Below are 18,232 nucleotides of genomic sequence, written 5' to 3'. Positions count from 1 at the left end.
GAATGTTTGCGGATTTTCAGTAATTTAAGTGGGGACAAAATCAGCTATCTTGCCAATATAGCTTTCAGAAATAAATGAATTTCCAGATGAGCGGCGAAGAACTCGATGCCTTAGGCATGAGCTGAAATAAAAGTACAAAAATTCAAAAAAAATTGCTAATTATACTTTTGCGAATAATCTATGTTACAATTTTTCCGGGACTAACTCTGCAAAAATATGATACACGCATAAAAGTTCTGCAAAAATTTCTTTTACAAATAGTTTTTACATTTAGGGATCCTAATGTTTCTTTAAAAATTTGGTGTGTAAAAATTATTGTTTGGTACATTAAGTTGAATTTGTTTATACATTATGGAAAGTCAATTGCCTCAATGTTATCGTCATTGTCATATATTTATTATTTGTAGATAAACCGCCGCACGTAATGCTAGCTCTCCTTAAACTTTAATTACCCGATATGTATATACCATTTAAGATAATTACTCGATATATATGGCCATTAAGTGTATTTAAAGCATTTTCTCTTGTGCAAAAGCTGTTGGTAGAAGTTAATGCAAAAAGTGTGCGTATTTTGTTAACAGAGATACTTAAGTGTTAAATATAAACACTTCCAAAATGTCGCTCTGTTGGTCCACTGTTAGTTACATTTCATCAATGTTATCCGACGAGATAAGAACTTCAAAATGTAACATAATTTGTTTTAGAACGGATAACGACAAATTCTAGTCAGACAAGGCAATAAAGACTGAAGATGGGTTTAAAGAATTGTCTAATGAGGTTGATGGCACGTGAAGGGGCCACGCCACTACCAACTGCAGTACTTTTAGTGCTATTTTACTTGTTAGTAAGTATTAAGAAAATTATATTGTTATTTCTTTCTGACTTACTGAGAAAATGGCCTACGCTAACTTTTCGTTTTTATTTTAGTTGCTTGATGGGATGACTTTGACAACGGTTTTTTCATTTTTACCTAAATTGGTTAAGGTAAATTTATGTAATAAATCTAATCGTATCTTTGACTTGAAATCTGAATTATTGTATGTTTCGACTTAGTTTGGCATTACTAATTTTCTCCTTAGCGATGACTCATAAATCAAAATGTGAACCGATGATTAGATTTGGCCTTTCCCTGCATTAAACGACAGTATCAAAAAAAATATAATATTACTATATTTTTACACGCACTTGCCGTGTGCTTTGTGAATCGTCTAGACGACACACCAGCTCTAAATTCTGTTTTTCCATATATCTATTGGTGGTGGCAAGTTTGTATCGGCGAAAGTAGGCCAACAAATTTTGAAGCGTTCTGAATTCCGTCTTTTGGAAGGAACCTCCCTCTCCTCGTCTTTTTTATAAAGAAAATAATTGCAATTTTTTCCTCGCCGAGGATCATATGAAACTCGAACTTTTTGTCCGGTATCGATGGCTTTTTTTCCGTCATAGCATTTTTTAAAAATATTTTTAAACTTTTGGCGAGGTATTTACAATACAGAAGCTTACATAATTTATTTCAAAACAACAAAACAATAAAATTTACAAACTATTTAACACACCTCACATCTCATCATGTTCATTATTTAACGCAAATACTTTTAAAGGGATTTTTGCACAACGACGATGATACCATTTATTATAACCTGAGCACATTGCCATAAAAAGTCCTTTGTCCTTCTTAACATCAACTTCAAAAAAGATGTCTCTGCATATACAATGTAAGTCGTAGGCTTTTGCATAGGCACGACAAAAACGAACTCTTTTGATAACTGTTGTAAATGGACTAAATTGACCAACTTTCAGGCAATGTAACAAGTGAGCTATCATTTGTTGTGTATCGAATGACACAGATTGTGGACTGCTTCCAAGAAATCCTTTAACTGAAAATGCTATTGCAAACAGACCACAATCAATGTCATTCTCTTGTTGTTGAACTGATATATTTGTCATTAATACTTGCTTTGTGACAGTACGTTATACGGGCTATTTTTAAAAAAAATTCTCTATCTTGATCTCTATTGTATTGGCTTAGAGTATCATATACGTATACTTCGTCATGAGCTTTTCTGGTGACAGTTATCCAGTGTCGATGTTGCTCTACGTACAGTATTTAAATAAACTTATTTCGACAGCGCGTATAGCAGGAGAAGTTTAAACCAGTATCTTCAAAACCATCCACGCCACTCTCCTGCTTCATGATGTCTTGAGCCAAATTAATAATGCAATGTGTCAATTGGCTACCCTTTAGAATTTCATCCCGGATGGTATCGTCCAGTCTACCTTGATAAGGTTTTGGAGAAAGCTCGTGATGAAGAATTGCTTTAACGAACGTAATTTCGTTTTCTTCTGCATCTTCTTGGTAGCTGATGTCAAAAATATTAAGTTAAGAATGTTCTGTAAAAATAGGTAAAAACAAACACAAATGCCTTTCATGTATTAAGTAATTAGGACACAAACAAAAGCAATAAATATGTTTTATACATACTTCTCTATAGTAACTACTTCCACTTCGTTTGCTATATGAATTTCGGAAGCTTTGGTTATATCTTTGCTTGTGTACGTGCAACTGTTTTTGTTGGCTTCTCCATATCTGCAAAGGAAATCCGTGCCTTGTAATACTGTCGCATCATGTCTGCAGTTTTGCCCATTCTTCCAGTATAAGGATGTTTTATTTTCCTTCGCTTTGGTAACGTTCCAAAGTCCGTTACTGATGCGGTAGTCTGATGCCGCTTCTTTGGCGATGGTCTTTCAATAAGGCCATCACTAAGTTCTTCAAGATGTTTTGATGTCTTCGTTATCAAAGATTGTACATCGCTGGTCAACTCATCCAAGAATTTATCACTGGTGGAGGCTTCAGAAAAAATGTAACATTGCTCTTTAAGACTTATTAGTGCTACCAAATTTCCACATTTTTGTTGAAATTTTGATCTTCTCAGAGGAAGATGTTTGTATTCAACTTCGTTATCTTTAAAGTTAGCCGAAATACCAAAGTTGTCTGGATTCTCACGAATCCTTTTGCCGACGACGTGGCTCAGTTGATACGAGCCCGCGGTGCATCTGATGAGACGATCCCGGGTTCGAGTCCCTGGGCTGTCGAGCAAAGGGATTTCGCGATTATCCTGCAACTTTGTAATGGTATCCCGTTAATATGATATGCACTCACAATTGCTCTCCACATTGGAATATATATCGTTCGAGCTTCCCCAGAGTTCCTGCAGTGCTCAATACTGGCTCTGGTATCCGCTGACGAAGGCTTGTTAGCCAAAATACCAAAGTTGTCTGGATTCTCACGAATTCTTTTGCTGACGACGTGGCTCAGTGGATAAGAGCCCGCGGTACATCCGATGCGACAATCCCATACCTATTACAGGAAACAAACGTTTACGTTCATTTAAAAGAGCGGCTTTCAATTAATGTGAATTTTTAAAATTCGCGTTAATTTTACGCCTCGTTAATCTCTTAGAATAAAGTAATCATGATTTACGGTATGGAGTATATAGACGTCAAAAGATGACGCTCGCTTTTCGGTTTGTAAGTCACTTTAATTTGAAGCTTTTATATTTTTTATGAGTGTTGAACAAATTTTGCTATTTTTTTAGTCTTTTGGGACATCTGAAGTTGAAACAGGTGTGTACAATTTATTTGCTGGACAGATAGTTTTATTTTTTTGGCTGAAACTGTGATGATATTATTTTTTATTCATACAAACCATACTTATATGATATAGCACGCATTAATTTAACGCACGTCGCAAAATCTATACAGTTTAGATTTTACAATCAATCTTTATTTAAATGTTATGATACACGCGGCTAGGCAGGCGGCGTAAAAAAACCATTTTAGAAGGAAACATTGTTTACGAACAAAGACCATTAGCCACTCCCCTGAAAGTTTAAGAGTGTATATACTACATATATTTACTATCATAAATATAGATATCTTATACTTTCTTCTTATTGTCTATTGAGTGTTGTTTCGTTTCGTATTTTCCATTTTTCCATTAATGTTGACAATATAAAAGAAAAAAGAAAATCATTTGTTACAAGTCTTCTTTACTTAAATTGAGTTATTAGTTTACGGTCACTGTGTTACTGCATAAAACTATACGACCTACAAACACACGCCTTTTATGCGCATTTGGAATGAAAAATGCGCATGCGCTACGACCCCGCCCTTAGAACCGTTAGGAAAACATTTACTGACTAAGTGGCAAGCTATCGTCAAATAATAATCCTGGGCTATACTTTCGATTAATAGAAACAACAAGAGGTGACATGTTAATAATGCTAACGCGCTTTGTTGCGACAGATCAACGAGTTAGCCTTGTGAATGTTCTTTTCCGAAGGTCCTATTATAAACAAAACAAAGGTTTATTGTTCAGTAGAGTTCGAATATCATGCGCTAAATCATTCTTCGCATACTCAGCGTTTGAATGTTCCAGAATAATCTTGCATTCGTGACACGCTTTTCTACAAAAATGCAAGTTTTCTTTTACAGAAAAATGTGTACCAAATATTGTATTTGACTACATTTGGATATTAGCACCCACTCTTAAACTAGTACACACCTCGAAAGAAAGCACCCAATAGAAGTTCAATCCTAACGTTAGCACACAGAGTCGTAGATCTAATTTTAAGATCTCAACTTGCGAGTTCGAATGATTTGTACAGTGAATTTGAAAGCCTTATTTAGCATCACATGACTTTTCAAAAGATAACTGACGAAACGCTAAATTTAGCAATTTCTATAGTCACTAAAATAGGGCTGCAGTTTTAATCCTCAAAGGCAAATCTAATAGTTGTATAATGTCTTACTACAGGTAAAAATTTATTGAATTTTTTTATACTTAATATAGGACTATACGCTGGTATGATTGCGTCTTCTATATACGTAGGAAGGATGATATTTAGGTCAGTATAAGGGAATTGTTGTTGTTTCATTTGTTAAAGGTGCGTTTAAAATTAAGTTATGTTTTCCTTGCTATTTTACAGTTTACCTTGGGGCTATGTTGCAGATGTTAAAGGAAAAAGGTCAGCTTTGATTGTGTCAACTACGCTACTAATGTTCTCAACACTGGTATTTGGATTTACCAATAGTTTCTACTGGGCTATCATTACTCGATTTATTCAGGGAGCATCTTCAGGTTTGTTTATCTTTGTTTTTGTAGTTTTAATTGCCGGTATTATTGACTGGTAGTGATTTCTGTATATCTATAACTTTATACTTTTGTTGTTGATTTAATGCCATAATTTACTTGAAGCCTTATTACAGACTATTATTGAAGGCTGAAGAACATATAAAATAATGCAAATAAAAACTTTGTTATGTTTATCCTGGGATCATTTACTGATGTGTAAAGTGCTGTGTGTATTGTGGTATAAAGTATCGCCATGTTTTAATTTATTTGCGATTTTGTAAAATATTGCTGAGCATAATTCAAAATTTCCACTTGTCAAAAGAGGTTAAATTAGTGTTTACCGGGCACTAATCGGTTTTATCATAAGCGTCAAAAATACCTTAAATTTGATTGGCTAACAAGAGAAAGATATTTCATATATTCGAATTATTTTATATTCAAAATAATGAGAAATTATTGGCGGTATTTTTTTATGTAAACAAATCCAGGTTAAAAGTTCTCTGTTCACATTGTTTGCAAAAATAAAAGGTAAGTCTGTAAAGTAAACTGAACGAACAGATGAAAAGTTATGGATGAATGAAATGTCTAGTTCCTGCTGAAACTGTTTGGAGACCTTTTTTGAGGTGATTTACCTAGATATTGTGGGTACCTTGGTTTAGGAATATGAGCCGAAGCCCTTTTACTCTTTACAGAAGTCCTGTACTCACTCTGTCTGTTTGTTTGTGCAATTTTTGTTCCAATTGTCTCTTTGGAAAAAGGAAGAATTGTGTTCTTTTATATGAGCATATTCTTTAGAGGAGCACAACCTCCAGAATTTAAATTTTAAGACTTAACTGTTCGAGTTTATCATTGTGCGGGGACTTTGTAATTTTCATATTTTCTAATCAAAGAACAATGGAAAGATTCAATAACGCTTCTTCTTCTCTATTACAAGATTTAATCTTTTCATTAAAAAACAAAAACACCACCAAAATAACACATTTAGATGCGTGTCTACTATCTTTGGACTGCTGTAAGAGGTGTTATATGAAGAAAAACCTCATTCTTTCGATAACTGGTAACCTATGGCTGTCTATACGTTTTATAGCTTAAAGTTTTAAAAAGAAATTCATTATGTATTTATTTTTTTAAAAGCGCAGAAATTTTATTTCTTGGCCAACCAGAGATCTAGGAATAATCAACTTAATAATTTATATAGCTATTATTGTGATCTCAAAATCCATTTTGGCAGATGTATGCGACGACACAAACCTCACTCTTGCCATGTCAATTGCTTTTACATCAAGTTCCATTGGTTTCATAATCGGACCAAGTCTTGCAGGTGGGGCTTTTTAATCTTAAATATTTTTGCACCTTAAAATGTTGGTAGCTATTAGCAAGAAAATTGTATGTTGATCAATAAATATAACCAACAATGTAAAATTTTAACAATATATGTCGAAATTAAATTTCATCTCCAGGTCTAAAATGAATCAATCAAACAGTTAAAACCCTTAGAAGTAAAAAACATCAACACACCTATCATAGAGTATTTACACTACGTTCTTATAAAGTTACTTGAACATGAATAGTTAAGTGATAATCATAAATCCCTGATAATCATTCAAACTTTAATGTTTACTATATTCGTCTGTGTAATCTGGTTTAATGTCAGTAATCAAGAGCGCTTCCAAAGTCATTATGTGATACACAGATTTATGTGGCGTATCAAGAATTTCAACATTATCCATCACAAGTACTGGTGTTCCAATACGCCTGTGGTCTCTTACGCGGTTTAGTAAATAAAAAGCTTTTGTGCTTTCATTGTGTTTGTTCCTTCTTGCGCAACATCAAGCTGTTTGTTGACAATACATTAAACGCAAACGATTAACTAAATATGTAAATAAACATTAACTAAATATGTCATTGAATCTAACAAAATAGTAGAAATAACGCTGATGTATAATGTAAAAAAGTGTATTAATTCTTAAACCAAAATCCGTGAAAATTCTTCTATCGTGAGAATTCTGTGTTGGTATACATATAAAACCAACACTGATAAACAAAAAGCCCATACAACCATCTACCGTAACCTCAACAAAACAAAATATAAATTATTTAAATCAGATTGTCAATTAAACAAAAACAAGTTCGAACCAAGCTTATCGTTACATATCATTAAATCAACAAATAGCAATTAACAATTGATGAAGAAATATAACAAATGCACGTGCTGCATTAAACCGCTTTAAAGGCCATTTTAAAAGTGAAAATTTTTAAAATATTTTTAGTATGTCTACTATTTCCACATTTCCACTTTTACTGATTAAACTTGAGTCGTATCCTGCTTTAAAATGTCAGCGTATGAAAATTATCTTCAGTGTTACATTTTTGAATATTTTACAGGTTTCTTGGTGTTCCCATGTCAGCAATATCCAGACTTTTTCCAGGAAGGTTAATAATTTTAATATTCCGTCATCTGTGTTATGTCCTTTGAATATTATAATCACAGTATTTGTGCAGTTGAAATGGTTCAAGTTTGGTCGATTACAAGTTTGTTATAATACATTCTGGGAGGTAGCATAATGTTGGACCACCTAAGAACTGTTGCTCAAAAAGTTGCTTTTTTTATTTTTGTTTCATCAGGAGGGTTCTTGTTTCCTTGTTTCCAAGAAGTGTTTTATTTATCTATTATATTTTGCATGTGATGGTACACATCACATGGAAAATAACATATTTATATGACATATTTATTGGTACACGGGTCGTTCTACCCCTTCACGAAAAAACAAAGTTCAGACCTATTTCATGTAAATAAAGCGAATATAGACTATTAACTTTGAATTTTCTTTTCCAGGTTCGTTTTTTGAACGATTTGGTATTTTCCTACCAAATTTAATTCTGACCATTGGCTTGGCAATTTCTATACTGCTAATCATGGTATATGTTCCAAACGTATCGAGGTAATTATTTTGATATCTTTCTAAATTTTAACTACAGTGGCTTCACATGATCACATGATCACTGCACTCTTCTTCCCCTCTGACGGCACGTATAATCAGGGTGGCCACAAGTCATGGAATTTCTGGAAATCATGGAAAAGTCATGGAATTTTATTTGGTCTGGAAAAAGTCATGGAAAACAGGATTTTCTTGAAAAAGTCATGGAAAAGTCATAGAACTTTTTTTCCTTGACAACCTAAGTTTTTGACTGGCTAAATATTTTTGCAGTTTATATTTTGTAGCATAAATTTCAAGAAAACTTAATTTCCATTTTTTGAACAGTTTCATTGTCAAGCTTTGTTGCAATATAACATAGTTGTGTTTGGTTTTATTATACTATAAATTTGTTTTATTATACATTATGTCATGTGACTGCTTAATTTACAAGCAATGGTAACTTATATTGATGTAATCTGTGTGGTAAAAATGGTTTCAATAAATGTTTCTTCTAAGGAAGGGAGTCCTAGCACAGTTCTAGCTTGTAGCATGGGACAGGAATGTATTAACTTATTAACATTGATGTTGAGGAGGTCCAGAATTGATTGCCAGTTGACATAGGCACAGCTGTAAAGGCTATCTTGCGGTCAAAGGAGATAACAGATGGGGTAAAACATCAGTTTCGAAAAGATTCTTTTTTTTTTCTTTTTTTCTTTTTGGCTTTTCTAACTAATCTGATATTGAGGCTACAAGAGAGAAGTCCCTTGAAGTATCTTATCGTTCGATACTCCTCCTCATTATCACCAGTCAATATGGTACAGAACCGACAGAAAGCTGCAAGTCAGTTTATATCTCTGGTTGAAAAGCTTCATCAGGTTGATCATATGTTGCCTTCTGTAGCAGATTCGGCAAAGGAAGAGCTTGAGAAATTCTTGTCATCGCTCGACGCACCTACTAAGTAAGAGTTTGTGCAGTTTGATTTCAGCAAATCAAGAGTGGATGAATTCCTAAGGCCGTATGTCAAAGATCAAAAAGCGTTATAGGCCATCTGTAAAGTGATCTTCACATTATCACACAGTCAATCTTCTGTTGAACGGGGATTGAGAATCTTCAAGAGAAATGTATTGTTAGCCAAAGAGTTGTATATGACCACCTACAATCATCCAATGTGGATTTGCATGAGTATCAATTGAGTAATGGTCTGTTGAAAAGTTGTAAAGCTGCCGGACAAAGATACGGAACACATCTGGAAGACCAAAAAAGAAAAGTCAACAAAGACAAGAAATCAAACAAAAGAAAATCAATAACAGACGAAATCAACAATGTTAAAAACTATAAGAAAAGATTAATCTCATCCATCAATGCACTGAACACGGATATTGAAAAACTCTGCTACAAAGTTGAGGAATCTGAGAACATGGACTTTTTAGTTAAAGCAAATGCTTTTAGAAGGAAGCTCACCGAAAAGAAAGCTAACATAGCCGATCTAGATAAAGCTGTTGAGAAGCTAACTAAGGATCTTCAGAAAGAAAAGTAACGTCAATGCTCACAGACTCGATATAGGATATTAGTTGATATTTGTTGTTTTTCTAGTCTATTTTTTTCTAAAGTTCTGATTTTATATGAATATTCTGTATGAATATATATGTTCTTTATATTTTGACACGATTTTGTTATTTTTCATCATGTAGAAAAAAGTACTTGTACTTTTTTCAGCAAAGTTGTTCTCTAAATAATGAAATTTATGGTTTGTTTGATAATTGATTAATTTAGGGGTTTAATTTTTCTTAACGGTTTTAGTCATGGAAAAGTCACGGAAAAGTCATGGAAAAGTCATGGAATTTCTTTTACCAAATTCTGTGGCCACCCGGATAATATTGTTCTAACTTGCTTTCCTGTCACACAATCCAATTGGCCATAAGTAGAAGGTCCCAAATGGGCTAACAACACTACATTTAAAGTTGGCCGATTTGTGGACTTTAACTTGCAATCGATATGATTAGAAGTTCATTGCGCAACCACTACAACATAGCCGCCGAAATCCAAGAGGTTTTATTAAGTAGTTATTTAATGCAGTGCTTGCAGACATTTCAATCATGTGACTGTAGCGCGCTGTGCGTAGATAAAATCGCAGCGAGTATTAGCTATAACCAGCACTAACAATAATTTCAGGGTGTGTATTATTTAGAGAAAACAACGAGCGGACACTATTATTAAAAGCGTCAGTCCATAAATGTCAATATGGCAGTTCCACTAAAATCAAAGATAAAAATTTGGAAAAGAACATCGTGCAGCAAATAAATGAAACCGAGGATGCAAAAGGTTGTTTAGAAAAGCTAAAGACATTTAAGATAGTGAAGTTACTCAGGTGAGTTCATTTCATAATTTAGTCATTTCCATTTGTGCTCAATAGTTTGTGCATTAATCGGCTAAACATGTTGTTGCCATTGTTGTAATTGTAAGCGTTATTGGTTTTATTGTTGTTTTCTTTTTTACCGTCATTGTATTTGTTATCCCTGTTGATATTGTTGGTGTTACCGTCGTTATTCTTGTTGCTATTGTTTTCCTCGTTGTCGTCGCCGTCAATATTTTCGTTGCCGCTGTCGGGCTTTTTGTTGCAGTAGTTGTTGTGCTCGTGTTTGAAAATGTTTTGGCGTCATTTTTTCAACTTACGCGATGAGCTCTGACACACTTCTAATATTAAACCGTCTCTCTTTATTTTCAGGGTAAAAGAGTGCATCCAAGTTAGTCTACTCTATGGGATTTACTCTATTGCAGCAATCGGAAGTGAAGAACTGTTCCCATTATTTGCATCTACAGCAAGAGAATACAGTAAGTTCAGTTAAAAATGTAAGCATAAGTACATAGGTAATAGTCAAAAATTACCTTATATATTATCGTTGCTGTGTTGAAAATGCTTCTAATTTAAAGATGATAGCGTTACGGCTTATCTTATTCTTTGCTTATTTTTTATATATACTTAGATGGTATGGTATACTCTACATCAAAGATTGGCTTAACACTCTTAATTGTTGCTGTTTTAATACTTCCAACCCAGTTTCTGTTCTTGCCCAAAGTAAGTTAAAAATCTTCGGCATGTTTGATTGAATGTACTTGTAATTACTACCTACTATCCTTCTGAAATAATAGATAGGTGTTATTTGAGGTGATAAACCAGTGCCAAACGTCTTTTTTCAATGTAAACGTTTTTTTTTAAAAAAGGGAATTAGCTTGATCATAATTCTTTTGTATGTAGATCACTGAACATTTTGGATCGAGAAAGGTAAGCAAAAATATTGATGAGAAATTAACTGCTGCACAATGTTGGACAATATATTGGTGCATAGTGGGCTAAATTCCAAAGATCAAGGCACCTTTTCACTTACACATGTATAATAAACGTTTTAAAGTCCCAGTTGTAATAAAAGAACTAATGGCTAGATTAAATATACAGCCTTAGACGATATTATTTTTTCACAAGTCAGCTTGTCCTTCATGGCCTTTAGATTGTTTGTTAGCCCACCTATTTGAGAAAAGGTGCTTGACATTCTATTAACAGCAGGTATTTTAGATGAATATCTATATGCCCATGTTGGTGAATTACTTAAAAACAATGCAAATTGTCCATACCTTTTTTTCCAGTAGAACATTTTGACTGGGAACATGTTTTTATACAATTTATTCCCTGCCAGCCAACCGCCATTGTCTGACAGCCGATTTTATGTAAGGTCATATACAAGTGCGATTGTAACAGAACAGGTTATTTTTTACCCAAAACTGACCATAATAACGTTATAGGTTTTCATTGGAAGCAACCTTTTCTCAGCCTTTCTCTTTCCATGGTTACCAGTTCTGGTTGGGATAGTTTCAAACAGGTTCGTATATTAAAATAATGATACTCATGTCTGTTTAAAGTAGTTGTGTCCTTTGAAATTGTTTCTTAAAAAACGCTTTGCTCAAAAGATATCATATGATTTAAAATATTTAGGTTTATACTGTTTTTTTTATGACATATTGTGCTATTATTTTGATAAATTCTTTCGTTACAGAAATTTTGGATCATTTTGTTTTAGCAAATTCATGTACATATAAAAGAATCAATTGGTTTCTCAAATGCAAATCTTGTATTCATGTCACAAACTCTTGAAATTTCTGTATGCAATTTATGGTACTGTGAAATAAAACATCCCGGTATTTAGCTTTCCTTTTTTTCTCTATTTTTTTATTATTTCAGCACTGGTTTATGGATGGCTGTGGTGTTCATTTTAATTTTACTAAGATTATGTTTGATTGGTGGTTTTATCGGAGTCAATATTCTTCTCAATAACACAGTTCCATCTGACCTATTAGGATCTGCAAATGGCTTTGCAATGACTTTATCGTCATTTGGAAGGTAAGGGGTTTTAACCATTTGGAGTAACTGCCGTCTCATGTAGGTTTCATTAACTTCTCAGGCGCTTTTCTCTCTTAATTTTTCATTTATTTTATGTTAGATGTGTTGCACCAGCAGTTTTGGGCAGTTTATATTCCTGGTCTCTCACAAACATCAAACGCGTTTCGTCAAGTACTGATTCAATTGGATTCCCGTTTAACCAATTTTTTACCTTTTACGTCGTATCAGTCTTATTTATACTAAATAGTGTGTTTGCATCAACAATTTCACCAGTATTGGATAATAGAAAATTTTAAAGCAAGAAAGAACTTTGGAAATAATAATATAATTTTATGATTGCGGATATCGAAGAAATTACTATTCTTGTCTCTTATTATTCACGATACAACATAGGGACTGGGTAACTAACAATAAAAACAAACTATTTCTCTGTTATTAGGTTGGTGTTTTGTAATACACGCGAATATTTTAACATTTCAATTTCTTGAGTAAAACGTTGTGTAATGACAACTATCCAGTAACTCTAATCACTTGTGGTCTAATTGATTTAACCATGAGCTAAGCCTCGTTTCCATGTTTGAACCCCTGGGTAGACCCTGACGTCAGTAAAAATTTTAAAAAAAGTGAGAAACAAGATAAAGCTATTTTCAAATTTGTATCCCAAGACAAACTCAAACAGTAAAATTTGTACGTGAATGCAAAAGAAGCTGCATTTATAAGTGTATTTTTTTCGCCGTAATAGCGCACTTGGCTAACAAAAGGGCGTGAGAAGACCACAGGTTAAAAGGAATAACATAGAAAAACAGAAAATATTTTCTGAAACGCAAAAGGATTTCTTGGGCGAAAGATAATTCGAATATGGCGAGGAAGCAAAAAAAGAGAAAAACCACAACCATTTAAACGACATTGCAACTGTCTTACGTGATAAATACAGTAAAAGAAACGTATCTACGTGTGCCTTCGCCTATGTTTTTGAAACGTCGTATAGCACACACTCAAGTGAGAACTTAATTGAACGACAGCTGAAATGATATTCATGAAGGATGTGTCTTGCAAGATAAATCAAAGAGTGGCAATTGTTTTAATTCTACCAACAATCGTCTGGAGAGTTGAAATATTTTGTTGGACGTTTTTTGTAATTCTGGATACTCTCGGACTTTTTCCCTCTGAGTTTAAACTCATTTCAACAGAAACTTTCGATGCCACATTCAATACAGAATCTAAACTGTGAGCTTTCACAAGTTACGCAGCAAATCTCAAAGCATATCAAGAATAAGGAATATAATTTTGAAAAGAAAAAAAAAATTTTTTTTAACTATTACAGAAACTAAACATTTGTTTGGTTTTCAATTCCATGTTGTTATCCTGTCATCATGTTTTCGCACCTGTCGACAATTAGGTATTAATCTTCTGGCAATGATCTGTTTGCTTACAGGTGAAAGTCGTAGTATTATAGAGAAATGTGTAGGATGTTTTAAAATGTTGGACTCTCTACAAACACTAACTATACCTTTGACAAAGATGAAAAGATTCTAGGTGGCACAATTATTAACCGATAAGGTTTCCGATGCCGTGTCAGAGCAAACAGGTGCTATATTTTATCATCAAGTCGGACATTTAAAACAAATGTTTAAACTCAAAAGAAATCAACTGTCACGCCGGTCATCGAAAGCTAGATCAAAACATTTTTTAAAAAAATTGGTAATTGGTAAAAAAAATTGGTAAAAAATTGCGTCTTTGAACACACGAAATTGGTTCCTACAAAAGACTTAAACGAGTACAAAAAGTAAAACTATTTTAGCACACTCAAATATTAATATGTGTGAGGGTGTATTATACTGGAAATATTAACATTACGAATAATTGTCAGACCAGGCGCAACCCGAGGATAATCCACGGGAATTCATACGTATCTGCGCGCTCTTGCAATCTTACGCGCACAGACATATTGACATACAGTGTGCAATATTACTTAGACGAGCTGGATGACCGATGTGATCTTTAGCGCTCAAGCGCAGGTGAACCTTGACGCACATCTTAATACATTGCACGGCGTGTCATATATTCCAGTTTATCGCTTACGGCTCGATAAAATATATTGAATACGACTTTTTAACAATAACTTTCTCGCAACTTCAGCTGATGTAAAACCACAGGCTAAAACCTGTTGATACACCGTTATAGCAAAAACAGTCACCAAGCTATGAAAGTGTTTAGTACAGCTTAGACACATGTGTAAACACAATTTTTTTACCACCTTTGTGTAAATAAAAATCCAGGGAACAATCTGAGTTCAGCTAAAACAGTCAACCAGCAATATCATTTTGCGGAAAAAGTTGCATTGTGAAGGCTCCAGAATAATTGTATACCGCCGACGTTTGATATCTCGAACTCTTGGGGACTGACGAAAAAGCATCAAGGAAGTTCGAGATAACGAAATACCCGTACTAATTTACGAAAGTTTACGTTCTGTCTGCAATTTTTTTATAGCATTCCACTTTTGCGTCAACGTTTGGTAGCCGATTTTGAAATGCGGAGGATTTCAAAAATCTGAATTTGTAAACATTCGATATTCTTTTATTTTTATTCATTCGATATCTTTTATGTATCAATCAAACGTTTTATTAGCAACAGGGTTGAAAAAATAGTTTGACGAAACAAAAGCTCAAAATAACGGAGTTCGAGATACAAAACATAATTTTGCCTACAAGAGATTGCAATGACTGACATATCCCGTAAAAAAGGTATTTGAAATGTCAAGCGTCGACTGTAACTAGCAATATATATTTGGTTATAATTAAAACACAGGCTTACAGCCTGTCGTTACAAAAAATAATTGTAGGCAATAAATAATTGAGAACGTTTGTGCATATTTTTTAATAAAACTGTTTTTAAACTGTTATTTATTTGTTTTATAGAGAATAAATCTGTTGATGAGTTACAAAAACTCAAAATATATTTTTCAATGAAGTAGACCTTTTCATCGATAGCGACATCATCTTGAATTTCCCGCTTTTCCAATGCATCTCCGACGACCGGGGTATCTGAGAAATCAAGATTACAAGATTAGAGCTGTTCTGCCCAATCTTAAGACACTGCCCAATCTTTAGACATAGAAATGCCCAGTTTTAAGACTGGGCAAGGCCAATCTTTAGACGCCTTTTAAATTTTAAAGAAGGGATGAGCCACACAAGCTCTGTTGTTTGCAAGACCCAACAACCATTCTCAGGTACATTAAAACATCATATTTTGGGTATATGATAAACAAAATACGAAAAACAAAAAAACTGTTGAATTGACCAGGCCAGTTTTTGGGCATAGTAAAAATGGCAGTAGCTAGCTATAGCTAGCACGTATTATACATTTGGCATTTATATACAGCTCGTAGTGACCAAATTATATAAAAATATAGATAAATATAAAAATAAATATAAATATACGAATCAGATAAATCGTTAGCTATTAACTTCATTTTGAATAAGAAGTTTAGCTAGCTAGCGATAGTCAGGCATATATGGTTGAATAGTTTCAATTTTTTTACACACATATTTGTATAAATATTTGCAAAATTCTCTTGCCTTTTGATTTGCCAAGAAAAGTTTCAATTTAAAGTTCCTTTCAAGAGGTACAGTCTAAAATTGTCACTGTTCTCTTTCCTCGAATATTCTAATATTGGACATGTATGTCTATAGATTGGGCAGATCAGTCTTAAGACTGGCTACTTATTTGTCACTGTCAGAAGATTGGCCTGGCCATAGTCACGCATTTCTGAGCAGAAGGAAGAAAATCGCAATAAAAGTAAAATTGATGGAACGTGGAAGCACGAGTTTTGTCATAACGTAGTGAATAGCCATGAATATCCATTTGTGTTTAATCGCTGTTGTAGCTTTATTACGTGACTTCGGTTAATTACCATTCAATCTCTATAATAATAGCCGTATTCCGTCTGTCTGTTCTTGCGTCAAAAGCGACTTGTGTTAAACACGCACGAAATACAAAATACACAGGGACGAAAACCCGTCGGTTTTATATAAATGACCAATCAGAAACTAAAGCTCTTTATATTTCTTAGCAACGATTTTTACGTTATCAGTCCGAAATTTGGCAAGCAGATTGAACCAACTCAGTGCTGGAGAAAGAAAAGTTAATTGTTTGCTTTATTTTTTCGTTCTGATACTTCTATTTGTATTCTAACAAGATTGCAGTTTCATTTAAAACTACTTTCGGGTATTTTTTCTATTTGTTTACATGTTTATTCACCTATACTTTATAGTTAGCTAGCTAGCTAGCTAAGCTACCTATTATTCAGCCACCTAAAGCTTTGTATTAGTTTTATTTGCCTCTTACTGTGACGTTCTCTAGCCATATTTTAATTTTAAACAAAACCAATTTTAAGACTCTGGCTACCAACGTAGATATTAGCTAACATTTCTGATTTTTGTGTTAACTTTGCCAATCTGATTTTTACTTGGTTGTGAACTCGGTTAGCTACCTCTAGCTAAAATGTAAAAGTAACCAAATACAGTTGGCTGCAACAGAATTTTTAAGTAAACTTTTTCATACTAAATGCAATTAAGTAGTTAGCTACCACTTTACTATAATATAAAATTTAGCAAAAGTCAAAAGTTTATTAATGAGACACAGAGTACCTTTGCTATTGGAAAAGGCTATTAAGCTCATAGGCATGTGCGACACATTTTACCTGTACTAAGTGCTAAGCTCAGCGTTAACAATGGACTGTTTTTTTAGAAAAGGCTGTTATGCCTAGAGCATGTGCGATGTGGTTTACCTGTACTAAGGGGTCAGCCCACTGTGACAATTATTTTTTAAACTTTCTCGGGAATCACGTCTGTACGGGTGTGCAACACTGTTTACCGCGACTAACCGCTCAACCCCGTGTTGGTAATGGACTGTTTCTTGTGTTTTTATTTAAACAGAGTCTGCGAGAAAGTTTTTTCAAAAGTATTTTGTCCCTACACGCCTCTTCAACTCTGTTTAACTTTACTAAACGCTTAGCCCGATGTCACGATTAATTTTTTAACATTTACTGAAATTTATTCCGCAAAATAAAATAATATTGACTAATTGTTTTTGCTATGACGTAGTAACAACGGTTTGTAAACTCTGTTTTTATTTCAGCTTTTGTTGTGGGAAAGTTGCTTTTTGAAAAATATGTGACAGTTGCAACATTATAATGGTGTATGCGCTTTACTTGATTTACGGCATACTGCATACCTGTACTAAAGTACCCACCTGACCGTGTGGCACAGTTTACGACTCTTATTATGGACTTCTCAGGGCGTTCAACGTATGGTCACACCTTGACTTGTGGCTTACCCCGGCGTTTCGACGCAGGTTTTCCCGGCTAGTATACATATATTCATTTAATTGATAATACCTTACAAATTACGAAATATTTGTCATCGAATAGATCTCAGAAAATTTCGCCCAATGTAGCTTAATATTCAATTGCGTCTTTAATCATTGTTGCAACAGTTTTACGTGTAAGTAGTTAATAGATGTAATCTTCTCCTTTTTGATGAATAATACCTCAGGGATTAAAAAAATTATTGGATATCAAGTGTCAGAACAGATCAAAATAGACCTCAGCAAATTCATCCCCATGTTATTTTATTAAAACTTCACTATTTAAAAGTTTTTTCGCTATTTTTTTTTTTTTTTTTTTTGCCATAATTACGTTGTTAGAACAAGTTCAAAGTACGTGCCTTTAATTTTCACATTGAATCTTCACTAATTGGAGTACCTTAAATTTTCGGTAATACTTGTTTG

The 18,232-nt window shown here is 33.7% G+C and overlaps 1 protein-coding gene across 2 annotated transcripts; it reads left to right on the top strand.

Annotated features, from left to right (window-relative positions):
• The first annotated feature begins 545 nt into the window (after positions 1-545).
• LOC130630496 (uncharacterized) lies at positions 546-12,914 on the top strand. 2 transcript variants are annotated; one of them, XM_057444016.1, is made up of 16 exons: positions 546-562; positions 705-844; positions 928-984; positions 3,594-3,621; positions 4,850-4,904; positions 4,986-5,137; positions 6,330-6,452; positions 7,517-7,564; positions 7,968-8,073; positions 10,238-10,417; positions 10,775-10,881; positions 11,034-11,125; positions 11,306-11,332; positions 11,848-11,924; positions 12,284-12,442; positions 12,543-12,914. In XM_057444016.1, exons 2-16 carry the CDS (start codon positions 752-754, stop codon positions 12,736-12,738), a joined length of 1,500 nt encoding a protein of 499 aa, XP_057299999.1. In that variant the 5' UTR covers positions 546-562; positions 705-751; the 3' UTR covers positions 12,739-12,914. The 2 variants fall into 2 exon arrangements, with proteins under 2 accessions (XP_057299999.1, XP_057299998.1); XM_057444015.1 differs by lacking the exon at positions 546-562 and having other exon boundaries at positions 623-844.
• The last annotated feature ends 5,318 nt before the right edge of the window (positions 12,915-18,232 follow it).

This window comes from Hydractinia symbiolongicarpus, chromosome 2 (assembly GCF_029227915.1).
Source record: "Hydractinia symbiolongicarpus strain clone_291-10 chromosome 2, HSymV2.1, whole genome shotgun sequence".
NCBI lineage: Eukaryota > Metazoa > Cnidaria > Hydrozoa > Anthoathecata > Hydractiniidae > Hydractinia > Hydractinia symbiolongicarpus.
The sequence above is the reverse complement of the archived record's forward strand: the minus strand, read 5'-3'. Positions and strand labels throughout refer to the sequence as shown.

Excerpts from the sequence above, each read along its gene's own strand:
- LOC130630496 (XM_057444016.1), top strand. The coding sequence starts at position 752 with ATGGGTTTAAAGAATTGTCTAATGAGGTTGATGGCACGTGAAGGGGCC. Across the intron at positions 6,453-7,516 it reads AATCGGACCAAGTCTTGCAG|GTTTCTTGGTGTTCCCATGT; the intron begins GTGGGGCTTTTT and ends AATATTTTACAG. Across the intron at positions 10,882-11,033 it reads ATCTACAGCAAGAGAATACA|ATGGTATGGTATACTCTACA; the intron begins GTAAGTTCAGTT and ends ATATATACTTAG.